General features: G+C 37.9%; 1 protein-coding gene across 2 annotated transcripts in view; it reads right to left on the minus strand.

Moving 5' to 3' along the window:
- Positions 1-20,879, minus strand: part of LOC106087558 (sodium-dependent nutrient amino acid transporter 1) — a 96,430-nt gene that overhangs the window by 13,671 nt on the left and 61,880 nt on the right. The window contains exons 3-4 of one of the 2 annotated variants that reach the window (XM_013252640.2): positions 17,876-18,140; positions 17,451-17,757 (exon numbers count right to left, since the gene is read on the minus strand). In XM_013252640.2, coding sequence (XP_013108094.2) covers positions 17,451-17,757; positions 17,876-18,140 — 572 coding nt within the window. The remainder of the gene's footprint in view (positions 1-17,450; positions 17,758-17,875; positions 18,141-20,879) is intronic. The other variant, XM_013252641.2, reaches the window with a different exon arrangement.

The raw sequence follows: 20,879 nt of genomic DNA on the forward strand, positions 1-20,879 counted from the left end.
CTTTGTAGGGCTTTTAATTAAATTTTTGTAGGGCTTTACGAGTTCTGTCTTCCTAAAAGAAGAATCATGCCAATCGGCCTATAAATGACTGTTAAGCAAGAAATTAAAAATGTGACCTGCTCGAGGTGACCAACTTTCAAGCCCCATGGATCAGCCTCTGGACCAACAACGGGCCCCAAATTTTGCATGCTTATTGGAAAACACCTCAACATTGACTAATTATCATATACATATCTCCATCCGTACAAAGGTCCAGAATTATTTCCAAGATTTTTCGATTTGCTAACAAATTACTAATGAGTTAATCTAGCTTTTTGGTTGAGATTATAAATGGGCCAAATCGGTTTATGTTTAGATATAGCAGCCACACGCAAAAAAATAATTCATTAGCCCTGAATGAATTTTTTGACAAGTGAACTTGTCCAACTGTGACGCTGAACGCCTGGGTTCGAAAATTTCGGCAGTGGTTTACCCCTCCTAATGCTGGCAACATTTGTGAGGTACTATGCCATGTAAAACTTCTCTCTAAAGAGGTGTCGCACTGCGGCACGCCGTTCGGACTCTGCTACAAAAAGTGGGCCCCTTATCATTGAGCTTAAACTTGACCTTGAACAAAATGTCAAGATTTTTAATGATAAATTCGTTGAAGAATATGTGGCAAATACAATATATGGGATACAAAATTGTAATAACAATAGCTTAGTTTAGACTATGCATATATACGGCAACTATATTCTAATCTGAACCGATTTTCAAGTTTCGATAGTATTCGTCTCTAGACAATCAAATGTCTGTCTAAAATTTGAAGATAATCGACATCTCTGGGTCGACCCGTATACTTATCAAATGGTCCATCTTTCTTTCTATTGGGCATTGCAAACAAGTCCACGGAACTGTTAAACCCTGGTGTAGGGTAGAAACACCAGAGATATTGTTCTGTGTTATGTTTTGTTGTATTCCTTGCGCTACAAAAGCAAACAATTTGGAAGATACAAGTGTGGGAAATCCCCGATGGTGTTGTATGTCCGTCTGGCTGGTTTTAGGCCAGGTTGGGTTAGGTTAGATTGAAAAGCCGGTCCATTGGGCATGCACCTAAGCCAGTATACCCACCTAAGTGCCGGTGAATGTTAGCGGCGAAAGTCGGGCAATGGCATAGGAAATGATCCGACGAACAGTGGGAGAAAATCAAAAAAAAAAAAAAAAAATTGTAAAAAATATGCCGTGTGAGAACGGGTAGAGATATCTCTTAGGTTGTCCGGGCGCCTTTTGGCAGGCCCCTTAAGTTGGTCACCTCAGTATTTCTGAAAATTGTGCTACCAAATCTTCATTTATGGTCTGATTTTCAAAAAAAAAAACTTGCATGGGCTTGGAAACATATGGAGTAAAGAAATGTGCCCAATTGTGGGATCTGGGCTTTGAAAATTTTGAACTAGAGTTTTTTTTTTTAATTTTTATACCCACCACCGAAGGATGGGGGTATATTCATTTTGTCATTCCGTTTGCAACACATCGAAATATCCATTTTCGACCCTATAAAGTATATATATTCTTGATCAGCGTAAAAATCTGAGACGATCTAGCCATGTCCCTCCGTCTGCCCGTCTGTCTGTTGAAATCGCGCTACAGTCGTTAAAAATAGAGATATTGAGCTGAAACTTTGTTTAGATTCTTTTTTCGTCCATAAGCAGGTTAAGTTCGAAGATAGTCTATATCGGACAATATCTTGACATAGCCCCCCATATAGGCCGATCCGCCGATTTAGGGTCTTAGGCCCATAAAAGCCACATTTATTATCCGATTTTGCTAAAATTTTGGACACTGAGTTGTGTTAGGCCAGTCGACATTCCACTTCAATTTGGCCTGGATCGGTCCAGATTTAGATATAGCCCCTATATAGACCGATTCACAGATTTAGGATCTTAGGCCCATAAAAGCCACATTTGTTGTCCGATTTTGCTGAAATTGGGACAGCGAGTTATGTTAGGCCCTTGGACATTCTACTTCAATTCGGCCTGGATCGGTCCAGATTTAGATATAGCTGCCATATAGACCGATCCGCCGATTTTAGGTCTTAAGCCCATAAAATGCTCATTTATTGTCCGATGTCGCCGAAATTTGGGACAGTGAGTTGTGTTAGGCCATTCGATATCTCTCTGCAATTTGGCTCAGATCGGTCGAGATTTGGATATAGGTGCCATATGGACCGATCTCTCGATTTAAGGTTTTGGGCCCATAAAAGGCTCACCGAAATTTGGACAGTGAATTGTGACAGGCCTTCGACATCCTTCTTCAATTTGGCCCCGGACGGTCCAGATTTTAATATAGCTGCAATATAGACCGATCTCTCGACTTAAAGGTTTGGGCCCATAAAAGGCGCATTTATAATCCAATTTCACTGAAATTTGACACAGTGACTTATGTTAGGCTTTTCGACATCTTTGTCGAATATGGGTCAGATCAGTTTATATTAAGAAATATTGTAGCTACTAAAAAGACCAATATTTTGTTATACACAATTGAACAATGACTTGTTCTTATTAGTATTTTGTCCAAATCGGAACATGTTTCGATATAGCTGCTATGGGGTATAAGGTATGCATTTTTCACCGGATTTTGGCGAAGGGTGGTTTACATATTTACCCGAGGTGGTGGGTATCCAAAGTTCGGCTCGGCCGAACTTAACGCCTTTTTAATTATTTTAATTAAAAATTGCCTGTTTTCAAGTACATATAGTACTCGTTTAAATAGACATGTCTACTTCAAATCCGAAACCTCAAGCGGAGGATTTTTGAGCACTATCTAGTAAAAAAATTTGAAAATTAGACCATAAATGAAGATTTGGCAGCCCAAACAATTTTTCGAAATACCGAAGTGACCAACTTTAGGGGCCTGCCACGACCATTCTGATGGGAATCTTTTCACATATCAATGAGTGTTGTCCAATTCAAGTTTTAAGCGCAATGATAAGATAACTCCTTTTTATAGCCGAGTGGAAACGGCGTGCCACAGGCCGACACTTTTTGAGTAGAAATTAAAAAGAATGGTTTTGGTGCGGCTCTGCAAATACTTTGTCAAAACTTTCGTTTTTGATTTGTATTATATTCCTAAATAAATTGAATTTTAACGATTTGCAGGGGGTGGGCACCAAGATGCGATATCCGATTGGTACTCTACATGCAAATCCTTTTTATTTCCATAGTGTTAGAATACTTATTTTTTGATACATAATTTTGAAAAAAAAGCCAGAAATCAGAGATGGCGTTCAAGCGAAATTTTGGTAGCCCTCCTATGGCGCACCCTGCGTCAAAGAAACTTACTTATTTAAAAAAAAATTCCTAGCGGTATGTTGGGATTGGGAGGGGGTTGAGAGGGTGGTGACTCTGGTGCAAAGAGTGGACATTAACTTCTAAAACCGTGTGTGCAGAATAGTGGTCGCCATTTACCCGATCGCATTTTCAAGACAGGAGGAAAACCCAATAAGGATATGCAAAAGACGGGCTAACCGACAAAATAATATCCTACACCACCGAGTCTACGAACTACTTTTAATATATAGGACCCACTTCGAAATCTAGTCAGACTTTAATTTTGCATACATATTGAAATTTTGGATTGATCCTTATAAAATTGTCTGAGGATATGATTTAAATTGTGGCTAATACAGCCTTAAAGGCCATATCGGCGAAAGATATATATATATATAGCTCCCATATATATCTAAAACTGGACCAATTTTGACGAAATTTTGTGCACATACTGGGACGTCAAATAAAACACCAAACGCAAATATTTTTTAAGATTGGACCAACATTGTGGCTTCTATAGCCTTATAAGATCATATCGGGTGGAAGATATGTTTGGGAGCTAAAGCTAAATCTGAACCGATTTTGATCAAATTTAGCACATATATTCGGAAATCAAATGAAACAATTCACGCAAAATTTTGTATTAGGACCAAAATTGTGGCTGCTACAGCCATAAAAGGTTACATCGGAAGAAAGATATATATGGGAGCTATATCTAACACTGAACCGATTTTTTCAAAGTCAATAGAGTTCACCCTTGAACGAAAATTTTTCATAATACTCGGACAACAAATGCGACATGTACCTTGATCACATGAATACATGGACAGACGGACATAGCTCGAAGTCGAATCAGGAAGTGATTCTAGGCCGATCGGTATGCTCAGCGTTACAAACAAATGCACAGGGTTATAATACTCTGGTCTGGTATCCAAATTTGGGGTGGGCACATTATTGATATCCACTTTCGGGACCATGTGTCCCACCACACTCACGAACCGGACATATTTATTTAACACTCAAATATAATGTATTTGGAGTAAAGCAGGAATTTGGTGTCCACTTTCGGGCAAAATGTCCTGGGAGCTGTACCACCCTAAAACAGGAATTTTTTAACGAGCATGCCAATATAGATCCCAAATAAATGGTATAGTAAGTCCAGAAAAAATACACAATTTATGAAACCTCAGCAGCTATGTCGAAATTTGATCCGATTTGAAGCAAATTCTCCCGCACATTTTTTTGTCCCTAGACCTTCAATAGGGAGATCGGTATATATGCTATATATTGGCAAATTTTTTTCATGAATATTCCACCAAGGAACAGGGGCAAACTTGTCAGATATCAATAAGTGCAGTCCGATTCATGTTTAAGCTCAATGATAAGGTGGCTCCTTTAAATAGCCGAGACCGTTCGGCGTGACGCCATGCGACACCTCTTTAGCGAAAAGTTTTAACAAGGCAAAGTACCTCACAAATGTTCCCGGCATTAGATGATATCCACCGCTGAAAATTTTTTTCTGATGGTCTCGCCAAGATTCGAACCGAGGCCTTAAGCGTCATAGGGGGACATGCAAACCTCTGCGCTACGGCGGCCAAATGTTATATACACATATTCAAATATTATCCGATCTGGGCCATATTGAACACGGATGGTGAAGAGCCTAAAACAGCTAAATGTGACAAATTTTAGCGAATGCTGATTTAAGAGATAGTTATATAAGACAGCTATAACCAAATAAAGACCGATCTAGTTTATATTTAGTACGGATATTGAAGAGCCTAACACAGTTCATTGTGCCAAATTTCAGCAAAATCAGGTAATAAACGCTACCTTTATGGACACAAGAAACTTGAATCGGGAGATCGGTGTATACGGCAACAATTCCAAATATAGCCCGATAGTGGCCATACTCAGTATGAATGCGTTTGCAAAGCCCTAAAAGTGAAAATCGTTATATACATATATATAACTGCTATATCTTAATTAAAGGCATATAAAGGGTGATTTTTTTGCTTTTATCTTTTTGGCAACACTGGTTTAAACAGCTCACGCACCTTCCGTGTTTTATTTCACTGTCAAACATCTTCAGTTTTGTCTATAATTAAACCATGAATCGTCTTACAAATGACAACGCTATGCAAATTATTGAATTTTATTATCTAAATGTGTGCTCTGTTAAGAAAGTTCATCGCGTGCTGCCTCCATTGAGCGACGAAGCTCATTTTTGGCTTAATGGGTTCGTAAATAATCAGAATTATCAATTTTGCAATGCATGCAGAAAAAGTGACAGTTTGGTGCGGTTTATGGACTGGTGGCATCATTGGACCGTACTTCTTCAAAGATGATGCGAATCATAACGTAATCGGACTGGTGAACGCTACCGTGAGAACCTATTGTATCCCAGCTCCAGCCCTGTCTAATTTATTACGTTTTATTTTTATACCCACCACTGAAGAATGGGGGTATATTCATTTTGTCATTCCGACCCAATTAAGTACACATCGAAATATCCATTTCCGATCCTATAAATTATATATATTCTTGATCACCGTAAAAATCTAAGACGATCTAGCCATGTCCGTCCGTCTGTCTGTTGAAATCATGCTACAGTCTTTAAAAATAGAGATATTAAGTTGAAACTTTGCAGAGATACTTGTTTTGTCTATAAGCTGGTTAAATTCGAAGATGGGCCATATCGGACTATATCTTGATATAGCCCCCATATAGACCGATCCGCCGATTTAGGGTCTTAAGCCCATAAAAGCCACATTTACTATCCGATTTTGCTGAAATTTGGGACAGTGTGTTGTGTTAGGCCAATCCATATCCATCTTCTATTTGGTCCAAATGGGTCCAGATTTTAATATAGCTGCCATATAGACGAATCCGCCGATTTAAGGTCTTGGGCCCATAAAATGCGCATTTATTGCCCGATTTCGCCGAAATTTGGGACAAAAAGTTGTATTAGTCCCTTCGACATTCTTCTTTAACTTGGCCCAGATCGGTCCAGATTTGAATATAGCTGCCGTATAGCCCGATCTCTCGATTTAGGGTCTTGGGCCATAAAAGGCGCATTTATTGTGCGATTTCGCCGAAATTTAGCCCAGTGAGAAGTAGTTAGGCTCTTCGACATCCCTCTTTAATTTGGCCCAGATTGGTTCAGATTTGGATTTAGCTGCCGTATAGCCCGATCTCTCGATTTAGGGTCTTGGGCCATAAAAGGCGCATTTATTGTGCGATTTCGCCGAAATTTCGGACAGTGAGTTGCGTTAGGCCCTTCGACTACTTTCTGCAATTTGGCTCAGATCGGCGCAGATTTGGATATAGCTACCATATAGACCGATCGCTCGATTTAAGGTTTTGGGACCTTTATGGGCGCATTTATTATCCGAGGTCGCCGAAATTTACCACAGTGAGCAGTGTTAGGCCCTTCGACATCCCTCTTCAATTTGGCTCAGATCGGTTCAGATTTGGATATAGCTACCATATAGACACCCGTGTCGTATATGGTTCAGATCGGTCTATATTTGGATATGGCTATATTATGTTCTTCAAAATTGAACAATGACTTGTACTTTTTAGACCACTCAAAATCATATTTCGATATAGCTGCTATGGGAGCATAAATTGTGCATTATTCACCGAATTATAACGAAAGGTGGTTTACATGTATACCCGAGGTGGTGGGTATCCATAGTTCGGCCCGGCCGAACTTATCGCCTTTTTACTTGTTGAGCTTATTTTTTATGGGCCTAAACTTGACCTCGTTTTTGATCGCATACAAACGATTCGAACTAACTTCACTCCGTTTTTTTTAAATCGAATTTGTAGAATTTATGGTTGGGATATTACAAGTTTTATTTGTTTATTTTTTATAACGTCTTTTAAGTAACAAACACATTTCATCACTGTCAACTTACAAACTAGATCTAATCAAGACTTTCTGACTCAATACTGTGCAGAACTTTCAACATTCTTTTATTTAATTGGTAAATTTAAACAATTCAATTTAGATTGTTTTATGCTGTAAAGGAAATGAAAATAAATTATTGCCAAAGATCGAAGAGAATACAGGGGAATTGTTCTAAAATGTGTTAACCGTTGAAGACTATAACCATAACTGACAGTCACCATATCAGGCGCCTATACTTCTTTACAATGTTTTTTTTTTTTTTTTTAATTTAACTAACATTTGCTTGACAATTAAGAATTTTGTAATGGTTGGTAAAGCAAACCTTTAAAGCGTAGCGGTCGTTGAACGTGCATTTTTCAAACGGTATGAATGCACTCAGCGAACTTGAAATGTTGCACCCGAGTGTGAAAATGGGCTTAAATTCAATTAACAATTGTGGGCCAAAGTTGTGGCCGACCACAGTACACGATATTTTACAAAAATATCAACTTACTGCATCATCAATAGTTTTGTTTGAAAGTTTGGAATTATAAGCTTTATAAGGGGTAGCCGCCACTGCAGCGCCTTAAGATTGCGTGTTTGCTTAAATTATAATAAACTTCTGAAAAATTGTGTAATGTAATGGAAATTTTAAGTAAGAAAAGAAAATATATTTGTGTAGCTCATAAAATTATATTTTATAATTTCATACAATGGTTTAGAACCAAAGGGATTTGTCAAATGTTGTGAACTACAAGACAATAGGTTAAGTGATAATTAGGTTGTGTTATGGAGACAGCCTGCAATCAAAATCACTAAAACATTTTTATCCATTGTTATATCACATGAATATTGTGATATTGTTGAACCGTCTCTGTAAGCCTTTGCTATTATCGATGGTTTTCTCTCTGGAATTCTTTGTTAAATGAAGTAGAATCTAAGAAAATTTAGAATTTGTCAAACTGGTTTTCGATTCCGAACTTCGTATGGCACACTCAGAGAAATTAGTTAGTAAAAACAATCAAAAGAAATGCAGTAATTTTTTTAAAGCATCAAACGTTTTCTACTGTTTTTAGATCGTAATTGAATACGGTTTGCCTTAAAATGTTAAAAATACTTTCAAAACTTGTATGTTATATCTTATATTTTATTTTTAATGTTTTCAGAATATAATTTTACCGACTTTTGTGCAATATATTTTTTTTAAGTTTTAAACAGCAGCAGACAGAAAATATACTAAAATCATATTATGGTTTTACTTTACCAAAAATGTACATTGAAATGCAGAACAATGCACATTGAAATACAAGTGACAATTTCCTCTTCAAATAAGTAAAAATGTGTCTCAGTGGATTTATAATCACCACTGAATGTATACTTTCCATTATCTGGTTTTAGTAATATTCCACAAATTAATTAAAATCATCTCTTCCAACAAAATTTCTAAAAATTAAAAAAAAATACCTGGAAGTGATCAAAACAGGTAACAGGCAAACATATAAAATAGCATTACGTTTTTTTTCAGAAAATTTTTGTACTTAAAACAGCAGATTTTGTTTGCTGATTTGGCTGACCGAAATGTTTGCTAATATAGCAGCCCTATGTTTGCTGAAACAGCAGTAATGTCTGTTTTCCCATTTTCAAGAAGCAAAAACTGCTGCAAACATTTTTGCTGTTTTGAATAACAAATTTGGTTGAGTGTAGTGTGCTTCATCCATCTTCAACCAGACTCCTCAATCCACGCAATGTTCTCCACGCTCCGATCGATATTTGACTCAATAATAGTACATATGGATTCGCAATTTGTATCTAAGCGTAAACCACGAATGGTTGATTATACGAGGGTTGCCTTTTATATTTCGGTATTATAGAACAAAAAAATAAATATTAATCATCGAAAATCGCTTTGTTGTTTTTCAAAGATCTTTACACTTTTGCATACGTTTGAATCAATTGTCGATGCACTTTTGCCACTCTGATTAAGGTATCTTCAAGACATGCATTCTGAACGCATCAACCGCTTCTTCAGTTGTCGAAAAACGTTGACTTCTCATTTTATTTTTTACGCACGGGAATAAAAAAAGGCATTCGGTGCGGATGACATCAAATCGATTTTTTGAATGCTCAATAAAGCAGTTGTTTCGTATTTTTTGAGCATTTGTTTCGACCTATCGACACAAGCCTTTTTTTGAGCGATCGGCAAATTATGTGGGATCCAACGCGAACAAATTTTTTTGAAGATCAAATGTTCATGCAATGTTGAATGTATGTTGGTCCCACTAATGACTAAGGTTGTCTCAATCTCACGATAGGTCGCATGACCAATATCAGTTGGCGCACAGCATCAATGGTTTATGGAACAACAACTGATTTTGGACGACCTTCCCGAAATTCGTCTTGGAGTGAACTACGACCTCGGTTGAATTCACAATAAACAAGGACCAGTGTTTATCAATGGTATGGTGCTTCATCGCCATAAATTGAATTAAGTTCATCGATGCACTGTTATTAAGTTAATCCACGTCGAGAGTTGTAAAAAAAAAATCGCAAGAAAATGTTCACGATTTAATTAAATTTTTTGGTCGAGATGAATCTTTCAAGTAACTGTAAACAAATCGTTCTGAGTACGTATTACCTCAAATACGTCAAGCTTTACGATAGAGCTGTCTGTTGGCAGATTGGAACACAAGGGTTGTCCAATTCCGAAATATAAAAGGCAACCCTTGTATCACAAATGTTCCCGGCATTAGATGATATCCACCGCTGAAAATTTTTTTCTGATGGTCTCGCCAAGATTCGAACCGAGGCCTTAAGCGTCATAGGGGGACATGCAAACCTCTGCGCTACGGCGGCCAAATGTTATATACACATATTCAAATATTATCCGATCTGGGCCATATTGAACACGGATGGTGAAGAGCCTAAAACAGCTAAATGTGACAAATTTTAGCGAATGCTGATTTAAGAGATAGTTATATAAGACAGCTATAACCAAATAAAGACCGATCTAGTTTATATTTAGTACGGATATTGAAGAGCCTAACACAGCTCATTGTGCCAAATTTCAGCAAAATCAGGTAATAAACGCTACCTTTATGGACACAAGAAACTTGAATCGGGAGATCGGTGTATACGGCAACAATTCCAAATATAGCCCGATAGTGGCCATACTCAGTATGAATGCGTTTGCAAAGCCCTAAAAGTGAAAATCGTTATATACATATATATAACTGCTATATCTTAATTAAAGGCATATAAAGGGTGATTTTTTTGCTTTTATCTTTTTGGCAACACTGGTTTAAACAGCTCACGCACCTTCCGTGTTTTATTTCACTGTCAAACATCTTCAGTTTTGTCTATAATTAAACCATGAATCGTCTTACAAATGACAACGCTATGCAAATTATTGAATTTTATTATCTAAATGTGTGCTCTGTTAAGAAAGTTCATCGCGTGCTGCCTCCATTGAGCGACGAAGCTCATTTTTGGCTTAATGGGTTCGTAAATAATCAGAATTATCAATTTTGCAATGCATGCAGAAAAAGTGACAGTTTGGTGCGGTTTATGGACTGGTGGCATCATTGGACCGTACTTCTTCAAAGATGATGCGAATCATAACGTAATCGAACTGGTGAACGCTACCGTGAGAACCTATTGTATCCCAGCTCCAGCCCTGTCTAATTTATTACGTTTTATTTTTATACCCACCACTGAAGAATGGGGGTATATTCATTTTGTCATTCCGACCCAATTAAGTACACATCGAAATATCCATTTCCGATCCTATAAATTATATATATTCTTGATCACCGTAAAAATCTAAGACGATCTAGCCATGTCCGTCCGTCTGTCTGTTGAAATCATGCTACAGTCTTTAAAAATAGAGATATTAAGTTGAAACTTTGCAGAGATACTTGTTTTGTCTATAAGCTGGTTAAATTCGAAGATGGGCCATATCGGACTATATCTTGATATAGCCCCCATATAGACCGATCCGCCGATTTAGGGTCTTAAGCCCATAAAAGCCACATTTACTATCCGATTTTGCTGAAATTTGGGACAGTGTGTTGTGTTAGGCCAATCCATATCCATCTTCTATTTGGTCCAAATGGGTCCAGATTTTAATATAGCTGCCATATAGACGAATCCGCCGATTTAAGGTCTTGGGCCCATAAAATGCGCATTTATTGCCCGATTTCGCCGAAATTTGGGACAAAAAGTTGTATTAGTCCCTTCGACATTCTTCTTTAACTTGGCCCAGATCGGTCCAGATTTGGATATAGCTGCCGTATAGCCCGATCTCTCGATTTAGGGTCTTGGGCCATAAAAGGCGCATTTATTGTGCGATTTCGCCGAAATTTAGCCCAGTGAGAAGTAGTTAGGCTCTTCGACATCCCTCTTTAATTTGGCCCAGATTGGTTCAGATTTGGATTTAGCTGCCGTATAGCCCGATCTCTCGATTTAGGGTCTTGGGCCATAAAAGGCGCATTTATTGTGCGATTTCGCCGAAATTTCGGACAGTGAGTTGCGTTAGGCCCTTCGACTACTTTCTGCAATTTGGCTCAGATCGGCGCAGATTTGGATATAGCTACCATATAGACCGATCGCTCGATTTAAGGTTTTGGGACCTTTATGGGCGCATTTATTATCCGAGGTCGCCGAAATTTACCACAGTGAGCAGTGTTAGGCCCTTCGACATCCCTCTTCAATTTGGCTCAGATCGGTTCAGATTTGGATATAGCTACCATATAGACACCCGTGTCGTATATGGTTCAGATCGGTCTATATTTGGATATGGCTATATTATGTTCTTCAAAATTGAACAATGACTTGTACTTTTTAGACCACTCAAAATCATATTTCGATATAGCTGCTATGGGAGCATAAATTGTGCATTATTCACCGAATTATAACGAAAGGTGGTTTACATGTATACCCGAGGTGGTGGGTATCCATAGTTCGGCCCGGCCGAACTTATCGCCTTTTTACTTGTTGAGCTTATTTTTTATGGGCCTAAACTTGACCTCGTTTTTGATCGCATACAAACGATTCGAACTAACTTCACTCCGTTTTTTTTAAATCGAATTTGTAGAATTTATGGTTGGGATATTACAAGTTTTATTTGTTTATTTTTTATAACGTCTTTTAAGTAACAAACACATTTCATCACTGTCAACTTACAAACTAGATCTAATCAAGACTTTCTGACTCAATACTGTGCAGAACTTTCAACATTCTTTTATTTAATTGGTAAATTTAAACAATTCAATTTAGATTGTTTTATGCTGTAAAGGAAATGAAAATAAATTATTGCCAAAGATCGAAGAGAATACAGGGGAATTGTTCTAAAATGTGTTAACCGTTGAAGACTATAACCATAACTGACAGTCACCATATCAGGCGCCTATACTTCTTTACAATGTTTTTTTTTTTTTTTTTTAATTTAACTAACATTTGCTTGACAATTAAGAATTTTGTAATGGTTGGTAAAGCAAACCTTTAAAGCGTAGCGGTCGTTGAACGTGCATTTTTCAAACGGTATGAATGCACTCAGCGAACTTGAAATGTTGCACCCGAGTGTGAAAATGGGCTTAAATTCAATTAACAATTGTGGGCCAAAGTTGTGGCCGACCACAGTACACGATATTTTACAAAAATATCAACTTACTGCATCATCAATAGTTTTGTTTGAAAGTTTGGAATTATAAGCTTTATAAGGGGTAGCCGCCACTGCAGCGCCTTAAGATTGCGTGTTTGCTTAAATTATAATAAACTTCTGAAAAATTGTGTAATGTAATGGAAATTTTAAGTAAGAAAAGAAAATATATTTGTGTAGCTCATAAAATTATATTTTATAATTTCATACAATGGTTTAGAACCAAAGGGATTTGTCAAATGTTGTGAACTACAAGACAATAGGTTAAGTGATAATTAGGTTGTGTTATGGAGACAGCCTGCAATCAAAATCACTAAAACATTTTTATCCATTGTTATATCACATGAATATTGTGATATTGTTGAACCGTCTCTGTAAGCCTTTGCTATTATCGATGGTTTTCTCTCTGGAATTCTTTGTTAAATGAAGTAGAATCTAAGAAAATTTAGAATTTGTCAAACTGGTTTTCGATTCCGAACTTCGTATGGCACACTCAGAGAAATTAGTTAGTAAAAACAATCAAAAGAAATGCAGTAATTTTTTTAAAGCATCAAACGTTTTCTACTGTTTTTAGATCGTAATTGAATACGGTTTGCCTTAAAATGTTAAAAATACTTTCAAAACTTGTATGTTATATCTTATATTTTATTTTTAATGTTTTCAGAATATAATTTTACCGACTTTTGTGCAATATATTTTTTTTAAGTTTTAAACAGCAGCAGACAGAAAATATACTAAAATCATATTATGGTTTTACTTTACCAAAAATGTACATTGAAATGCAGAACAATGCACATTGAAATACAAGTGACAATTTCCTCTTCAAATAAGTAAAAATGTGTCTCAGTGGATTTATAATCACCACTGAATGTATACTTTCCATTATCTGGTTTTAGTAATATTCCACAAATTAATTAAAATCATCTCTTCCAACAAAATTTCTAAAAATTAAAAAAAAATACCTGGAAGTGATCAAAACAGGTAACAGGCAAACATATAAAATAGCATTACGTTTTTTTTCAGAAAATTTTTGTACTTAAAACAGCAGATTTTGTTTGCTGATTTGGCTGACCGAAATGTTTGCTAATATAGCAGCCCTATGTTTGCTGAAACAGCAGTAATGTCTGTTTTCCCATTTTCAAGAAGCAAAAACTGCTGCAAACATTTTTGCTGTTTTGAATAACAAATTTGGTTGAGTGTAGTGTGCTTCATCCATCTTCAACCAGACTCCTCAATCCACGCAATGTTCTCCACGCTCCGATCGATATTTGACTCAATAATAGTACATATGGATTCGCAATTTGTATCTAAGCGTAAACCATGAATGGTTGATTATACGAGGGTTGCCTTTTATATTTCGGTATTATAGAACAAAAAAATAAATATTAATCATCGAAAATCGCTTTGTTGTTTTTCAAAGATCTTTACACTTTTGCATACGTTTGAATCAATTGTCGATGCACTTTTGCCACTCTGATTAAGGTATCTTCAAGACATGCATTCTGAACGCATCAACCGCTTCTTCAGTTGTCGAAAAACGTTGACTTCTCATTTTATTTTTTACGCACGGGAATAAAAAAAGGCATTCGGTGCGGATGACATCAAATCGATTTTTTGAATGCTCAATAAAGCAGTTGTTTCGTATTTTTTGAGCATTTGTTTCGACCTATCGACACAAGCCTTTTTTTGAGCGATCGGCAAATTATGTGGGATCCAACGCGAACAAATTTTTTTGAAGATCAAATGTTCATGCAATGTTGAATGTATGTTGGTCCCACTAATGACTAAGGTTGTCTCAATCTCACGATAGGTCGCATGACCAATATCAGTTGGCGCACAGCATCAATGGTTTATGGAACAACAACTGATTTTGGACGACCTTCCCGAAATTCGTCTTGGAGTGAACTACGACCTCGGTTGAATTCACAATAAACAAGGACCAGTGTTTATCAATGGTATGGTGCTTCATCGCCATAAATTGAATTAAGTTCATCGATGCACTGTTATTAAGTTAATCCACGTCGAGAGTTGTAAAAAAAAAATCGCAAGAAAATGTTCACGATTTAATTAAATTTTTTGGTCGAGATGAATCTTTCAAGTAACTGTAAACAAATCGTTCTGAGTACGTATTACCTCAAATACGTCAAGCTTTACGATAGAGCTGTCTGTTGGCAGATTGGAACACAAGGGTTGTCCAATTCCGAAATATAAAAGGCAACCCTTGTATCCAATTGACTATAACTAACCAGGCTACGATTGTGATACCAGAGGAAAATTGCGATACCATTGAAATAATCAGATCACCTATTAACTTGCGAATGTTCACAAAAATAATTTAATCTAATTTAGACAAGTCCTTATATACACACAGTATATGTTTTATAGGTTCTCCTTACAGAAATCATTACTTGTAACCTTTATCTGTGACTTGTAACCTTCCTCTGCCTTTTTATCCAATGCGATAGTGACCAGTTATGACAAGCACTATGATTGAGAATTCTGTTGCCCTTTGCACTTTATCTCAAAGAATTTGCTTACATATCCCTACATGTTCTTGTTCCCTTGAAGCTCCTCATCTCGCTTCCCGTATACTCTGCAATTCGCAGGTATATCTCAATATTAAACTGTTTAACCATCTCACTGAAAGATCTGCGAAAGTCGAGGACGAGGGCAGCCTGATTATATGATAAGATAATGAGGAATCTCCACTTGACACACACTACCGTGATTTGGTATCCTTCTCGATATACCCAATCATAGTATCAGAGCACACCCCTGATCCATTGGATCACAACTCCATATAGCATCCCGGCACGGGATGACTATGGGCACCACACGGGTTGCAACTCTCAGTTCCGATTTGTGTGGTGTTCATTGTTCATTACGAGAAGCTCAGCTGAGAGTTACCGGGCGCGTCCATAGGTTGCATATAGTGAGATGCTCCATATACGGAGTAGCTGTCGCTGACAATGAGCGGTATCGAGTGGAGAGTCTCAGTGAGAGACCGGCCTGCACCGGCTCTTGCTTAAATACTGAGTGCCTATGATACTCGATATGACAAGGCGAGTTATTGGAGCCTTCAAATAATCAATGGCCATAACGTTCCTGAGGCGATCTGACAACTGCTGTATACAGTCACGACATAACACATGGCTTTAAACCCCATCGATTGCCAATAGCCCTCTTGCAATTATATTGTATATGGCAAGATTTAGTTTTTATAACTTTTCAAAATGTTGGATTTATAGTTTGCTGAAAATAGCAATAGCGGACTTATGGCCAGACCATATTATTTGGCTGACTTCGCAGTAGTGCGTAGAGCTTCCTGAAGGATGAGAAACTAACCAAAATAGTCACTTTGCACAGTGGTTAAAACCCAAAGAGTACAAAACATTTGGTCTATTTGCCCGATCAGAAAAAATGGATGATATGGGTTTAAGTTTATTGAAAGAACCCTCAGCGTAATGAAATTATATCATTGTATATTTCTTGATACGAAGAATTCTTCAATATATTGAGCCCTTCCCGCGGGAAATGATTAGAGCTGAGGTTTCATGGAGATATTCTGCAAAATTTCAATGCCCTAACGTTGGTCACCTCGGCTTTTCGAAAAATTATTCCGGCTGCTAAATCTTCATTTGTGGTCCAATTTCCAAAATTCTTTTTTTTTTTTGTTGATGTCAATCGTCAACCGAAACTACGATAGCGGTAGAACGAATCAAGATATCCACCTGATATTTAACACAGATATTACTTGTTGATGTAATCGTCGGGAATTGTAAATGTTCCATATCGGTTCAGAACTCGAACTAAAAAAGAGATATGTGGAAAATAGATTGGTTGTGATGATTGGATAACAAATGCCACTTGCATTTTGCTTACAAAAATGGTCATACGGTAAAACGATATAGAAGGAAAATACGGACAGACGGACATGGCTAAATCCGTACACTGCTTCATTGTCACAGAAAAGATACTTTGTTCTATGATAAATGCAATATAAATATGTAATTTGTTTACGAATTTCATTGTAAGACTGACAATTCTCAACTGGATCCTTTAGTAAGTACTTCATCCAACTTGGACGTCGTTTCGTCATGGGTTACACGTATCGTTAGTCAATCGTCGTAATATTTCGTATTTCGTTTATGGAAATCAAAAGAAAGGATTTTTCTTTGTCTCCTCGCAGAAAAGAAAATATTTTCTTTGTAGCGTGGAACAATTTAACTGTTCAACTCAGAAATGTGTTTCTCAAGCGATCTGTATTCTCATCAATGGGTTTATTAATTTTTATTTTGGGGGTTAAAGGGAAATTAACTAAGCAATGATACCATGTATCGCCGTAGAGGAGTAGAGTAGAGTATAAATACAAATTTTAGAAGAAAAAAACTAAAAATTTCCCATAGCTCTTAGGAAAAATGTTAATTTCTTTAGCGCTTGTCACCATGAGTTATTTAAAAAAGCTAAATATTTATATAACAATTGATAATAGAAAACAAAATATAATTTTTGCGAATTTAAATCTCTTGAAATTGTTTTAATCATGTACACATGCAGCAATTCAACCACCTTCAATTGAAAATTCTAGACTTACATAAAGTACAATTCCGCTGATGATGTGGGCTTGTTAGGTTTTAAGGTATCTATGCCAGTGAGATTATTCAATGAGATTGGCTGAGATGAGTTCAATCGAACACTGAAACTTTCGGTGGTATTGTATAGAACATGAGCAGTATTTTTCTCGATGGAGGCAACGCATACCGCATTCCAAGAATCATCGCACTGTGACCAGGGCAATGTATATCTAAATGAATCGAAGAGATAACGCATAGTCATCCCCATAATGGCCACATAATAAGTGGTGACCATTGAAATGGAAAATACCTGGCCAATTCCAACGCCTGTGTAGAAATTTATAGAAAATTTTCTGATGAAGTGTCAGTGGATGGTAAACGTATTTAAATGTGAACTTGAAAATGTGATGGTTTTTAAAAGAGGGTATATGCAAATCCAACTTACCTCTCATGGCAGGACACAGGTCGAAAACCTTCACCGAACCTCGACTTGAAAATTGCCCTATGATCATTTCCAAATAGTAGATGGGTTTACCAACCAAAAACAATACGACAAGGTATGGTATCAGAAATGCTCCTCCTCCATTGTCCAGTGCTGTAAAAGGAAAACGCCACACATTGCCCAGACCCACGGACATTGCTATGCAGGACATAAGAAATTCCACACCTTTACCCCATTGTTCACGTTCCTTGGGTTCTTTGGGAGGCGGCTGAAGGAAAACAAAACAACAGCTGTTTTATAGAACAAAAATAATAACACATCTTAAATAGGATAAAAATATTAAAGACCTTGCACTGTGCTCTCCCATTCGTTAGCTCATTGAGCTATGAGCGACTAGTTCTTGAATCTCCTCGCAATTTGTGAACATTTCATTATACAAGCTTCAGTCTAAATACCCCAACATTTAAATATCTGATTTATGTTTTTGGATAACTATTAAACTACCAACATAAATTCGCATAGAACGGTTTGCCCAAATGTAAATTTGCCCACGAACATTCCTTTAAGGAACAGGGGGCAAACTCCTCCCGTACCAAAGTGTGATGTCCGATTCAAATTTTAAGCTTAACGACAATGGATTTCCTTTATATAGCTAAGTTCGAACAGCGTGCCTCTGGTTAACACTTCTTTGGGAACAAGTTTTTACAATTGTGAGGTACCTTACAAATGCCGCCAGCATTAGCAGGCAATAATCACCATTGAAATTTTTTAGGATTCGAAGATTATCTATGCGGCACGTTAGCTGCTGGTCCAACCTCTCTCTGATGCATCTCGGATATATCGCCAAAAATTGAACTCTTTTATATAGCTGAGTCCGAACAGCGGACTCACCGCAGGGTGACACTTCTTTGGAGAGATGTTTTTACATTTTTGTGGCACCTCATATCCATCTGTGATATATCTCGGAAATATCGCCTAATATGGAGAACCTTCGTCTCCGGTTAATGTTATTTATAAAGGACCCTACAAATGGTTTGGTGTGCAATGTACTTTTGCGCCATTTAGAAATCACAACAAGTTTAATTAAATGGATAACTCCTATTCACTGATATGACTGTTGGAGATTGTGGAGAGTAAAATTTTAACCGGTATGCTAAATTTTATCCATTGTGATACCAAAAATATAAGAAAATCAACCCGATGGCATTTTGAACCGGTGCAAAAGAGCCATTAGCAAAAGTTGGTGGTTTAAACCACGAGTCATGTACTGGGTATATACTGCAGTTGTCAGACCTGTAATGCTATATTGTGGTGTGGTCTGGTGGATGGCGCTTCAAAAGTCCACCTACTGTTTAATTCTCAGCCGGATGCAACGAATGGATTGTTTGTGCATCACAGCCATGACACCGTCTGATGCACTGAATTTAATGCTTCACCTAATGCCTCTGGACATTGAGGTTAGACAAATTGCTGCAACCACTGCTTTAAGGCTAAGGGTGCTTTCCCTTTGGTTACTCGGCGCTTACGGACACTGTGTTATCCTTGATGCAATGCCTGATATTGCAGGCAGTGTGGTTTACACATTGCCGGACGACACCATCTGATGCACTGAATTTAAAGCTTCACCTAATGCCTCTGGATATTGAGGTTAGACAAATTGCTGCAACCACTGCTGTGTGGCTAAGAAAGCTTTCCCTTTGGTCACTCGGCGCCCTACGCACACTGTGTTATCATTGATCCAATGCCCGATATTACAGGCAGTGTGGGTTACACATTGCCTGAGCCGTTTTTTTTATAAAAAATACTGTACCACTATTCCTGATAGATCCCATTGGAACTACAATATATGTGGTAATAGAAGTTACATAGACTTCTATAAGGATGTTTTCAAACTAGACGACCAAGTGCAATTTTTCTAGGGGTGCTTAGCCCACCCCCGGAGGCTCCATGATCTGGCATGGATGGGGTAGAACTGTCTCTTTCTCCGGAATTCAATAGTTTGGGCATGATTCTTGACTCCTAGGAGGGAGTTTGGGCCTTGGACCGGTACTGTACACTGAATGTTTACGACGGTGACTTGACTGATCCGCATTGGGCTTTGGGAGATTGAGGGAGGATACCATTGCGTTTCTGACCTCTGGAGCAATGAGTAGAGTGCCCCCAAAAAAAGACGCTGAACATCATTCGCTGAATATCTAAGGCTTTTTTACCTGTATGTTGGGTGTCTGGCAACAAACATCGCCCTAAGGCTGAGGGAGTCAGGTAGCTGGAGCTTCTCAAACTTTGAACATTCTTCCGTTCTTTTGGGGAATGCGGAGTATCGGCATGCTTTGTGCGGCGCGACTTGGAAACTTGGAGAGTCCTTCCTTGTTCTACCCCTTTCCTGGGCTGGGGGTATCCGCCCTTTTAGGCAATTTCTGTTTATGCGGATGGGTCTAAATTGGATGGAGATACGGGGGCAAGAGTCTTCATTGAATTTCTTGTAATCGGTTTTTAATTTCCTGACCGGGTGCAGCGTCTTTCAGGCAGAAATCTTCACGGTCCTGAAGACAGTGGAGAAGATGGGTGCGGCTTCCCAATAACATTGTCACGATTTACGTTGACAATTAAACGCTCTATCTTCGGATAGAAGGAGCAAAGAGATTCCTCGAACCAAGAGAAAGGCTGTCAGGCTCTGCTTAGGCCCGGGTCATCAGGGTATGGCGAAGAACCTTACGGCCAACGAGCTGTCAAGCAATAGATCGCAGATCATGCTACGAAATCGGTGAGCCCCCTTTGTGATTTTCTTGGTAGGTTGGTGGCGTGGGAACCTGCTGAGGTCTGCAGGGAGGCGAAGGCCCAGTGGCCGAGTATTTGTAGGAATAGGACATCGCTTATCCTGGGGCCGCGGAAGCATGAGCTCGGACTGTTCACCTGAGTACTGAGTGGTGACTGTAACGTCAGTAGTGGAATTCTGTAAACTGTTTTAACGAAAATCGTTCACATACAAAGCGTCAACAAAAATGTT

Source organism: Stomoxys calcitrans, chromosome 5, assembly GCF_963082655.1.
Source record: "Stomoxys calcitrans chromosome 5, idStoCalc2.1, whole genome shotgun sequence".
NCBI lineage: Eukaryota > Metazoa > Arthropoda > Insecta > Diptera > Muscidae > Stomoxys > Stomoxys calcitrans.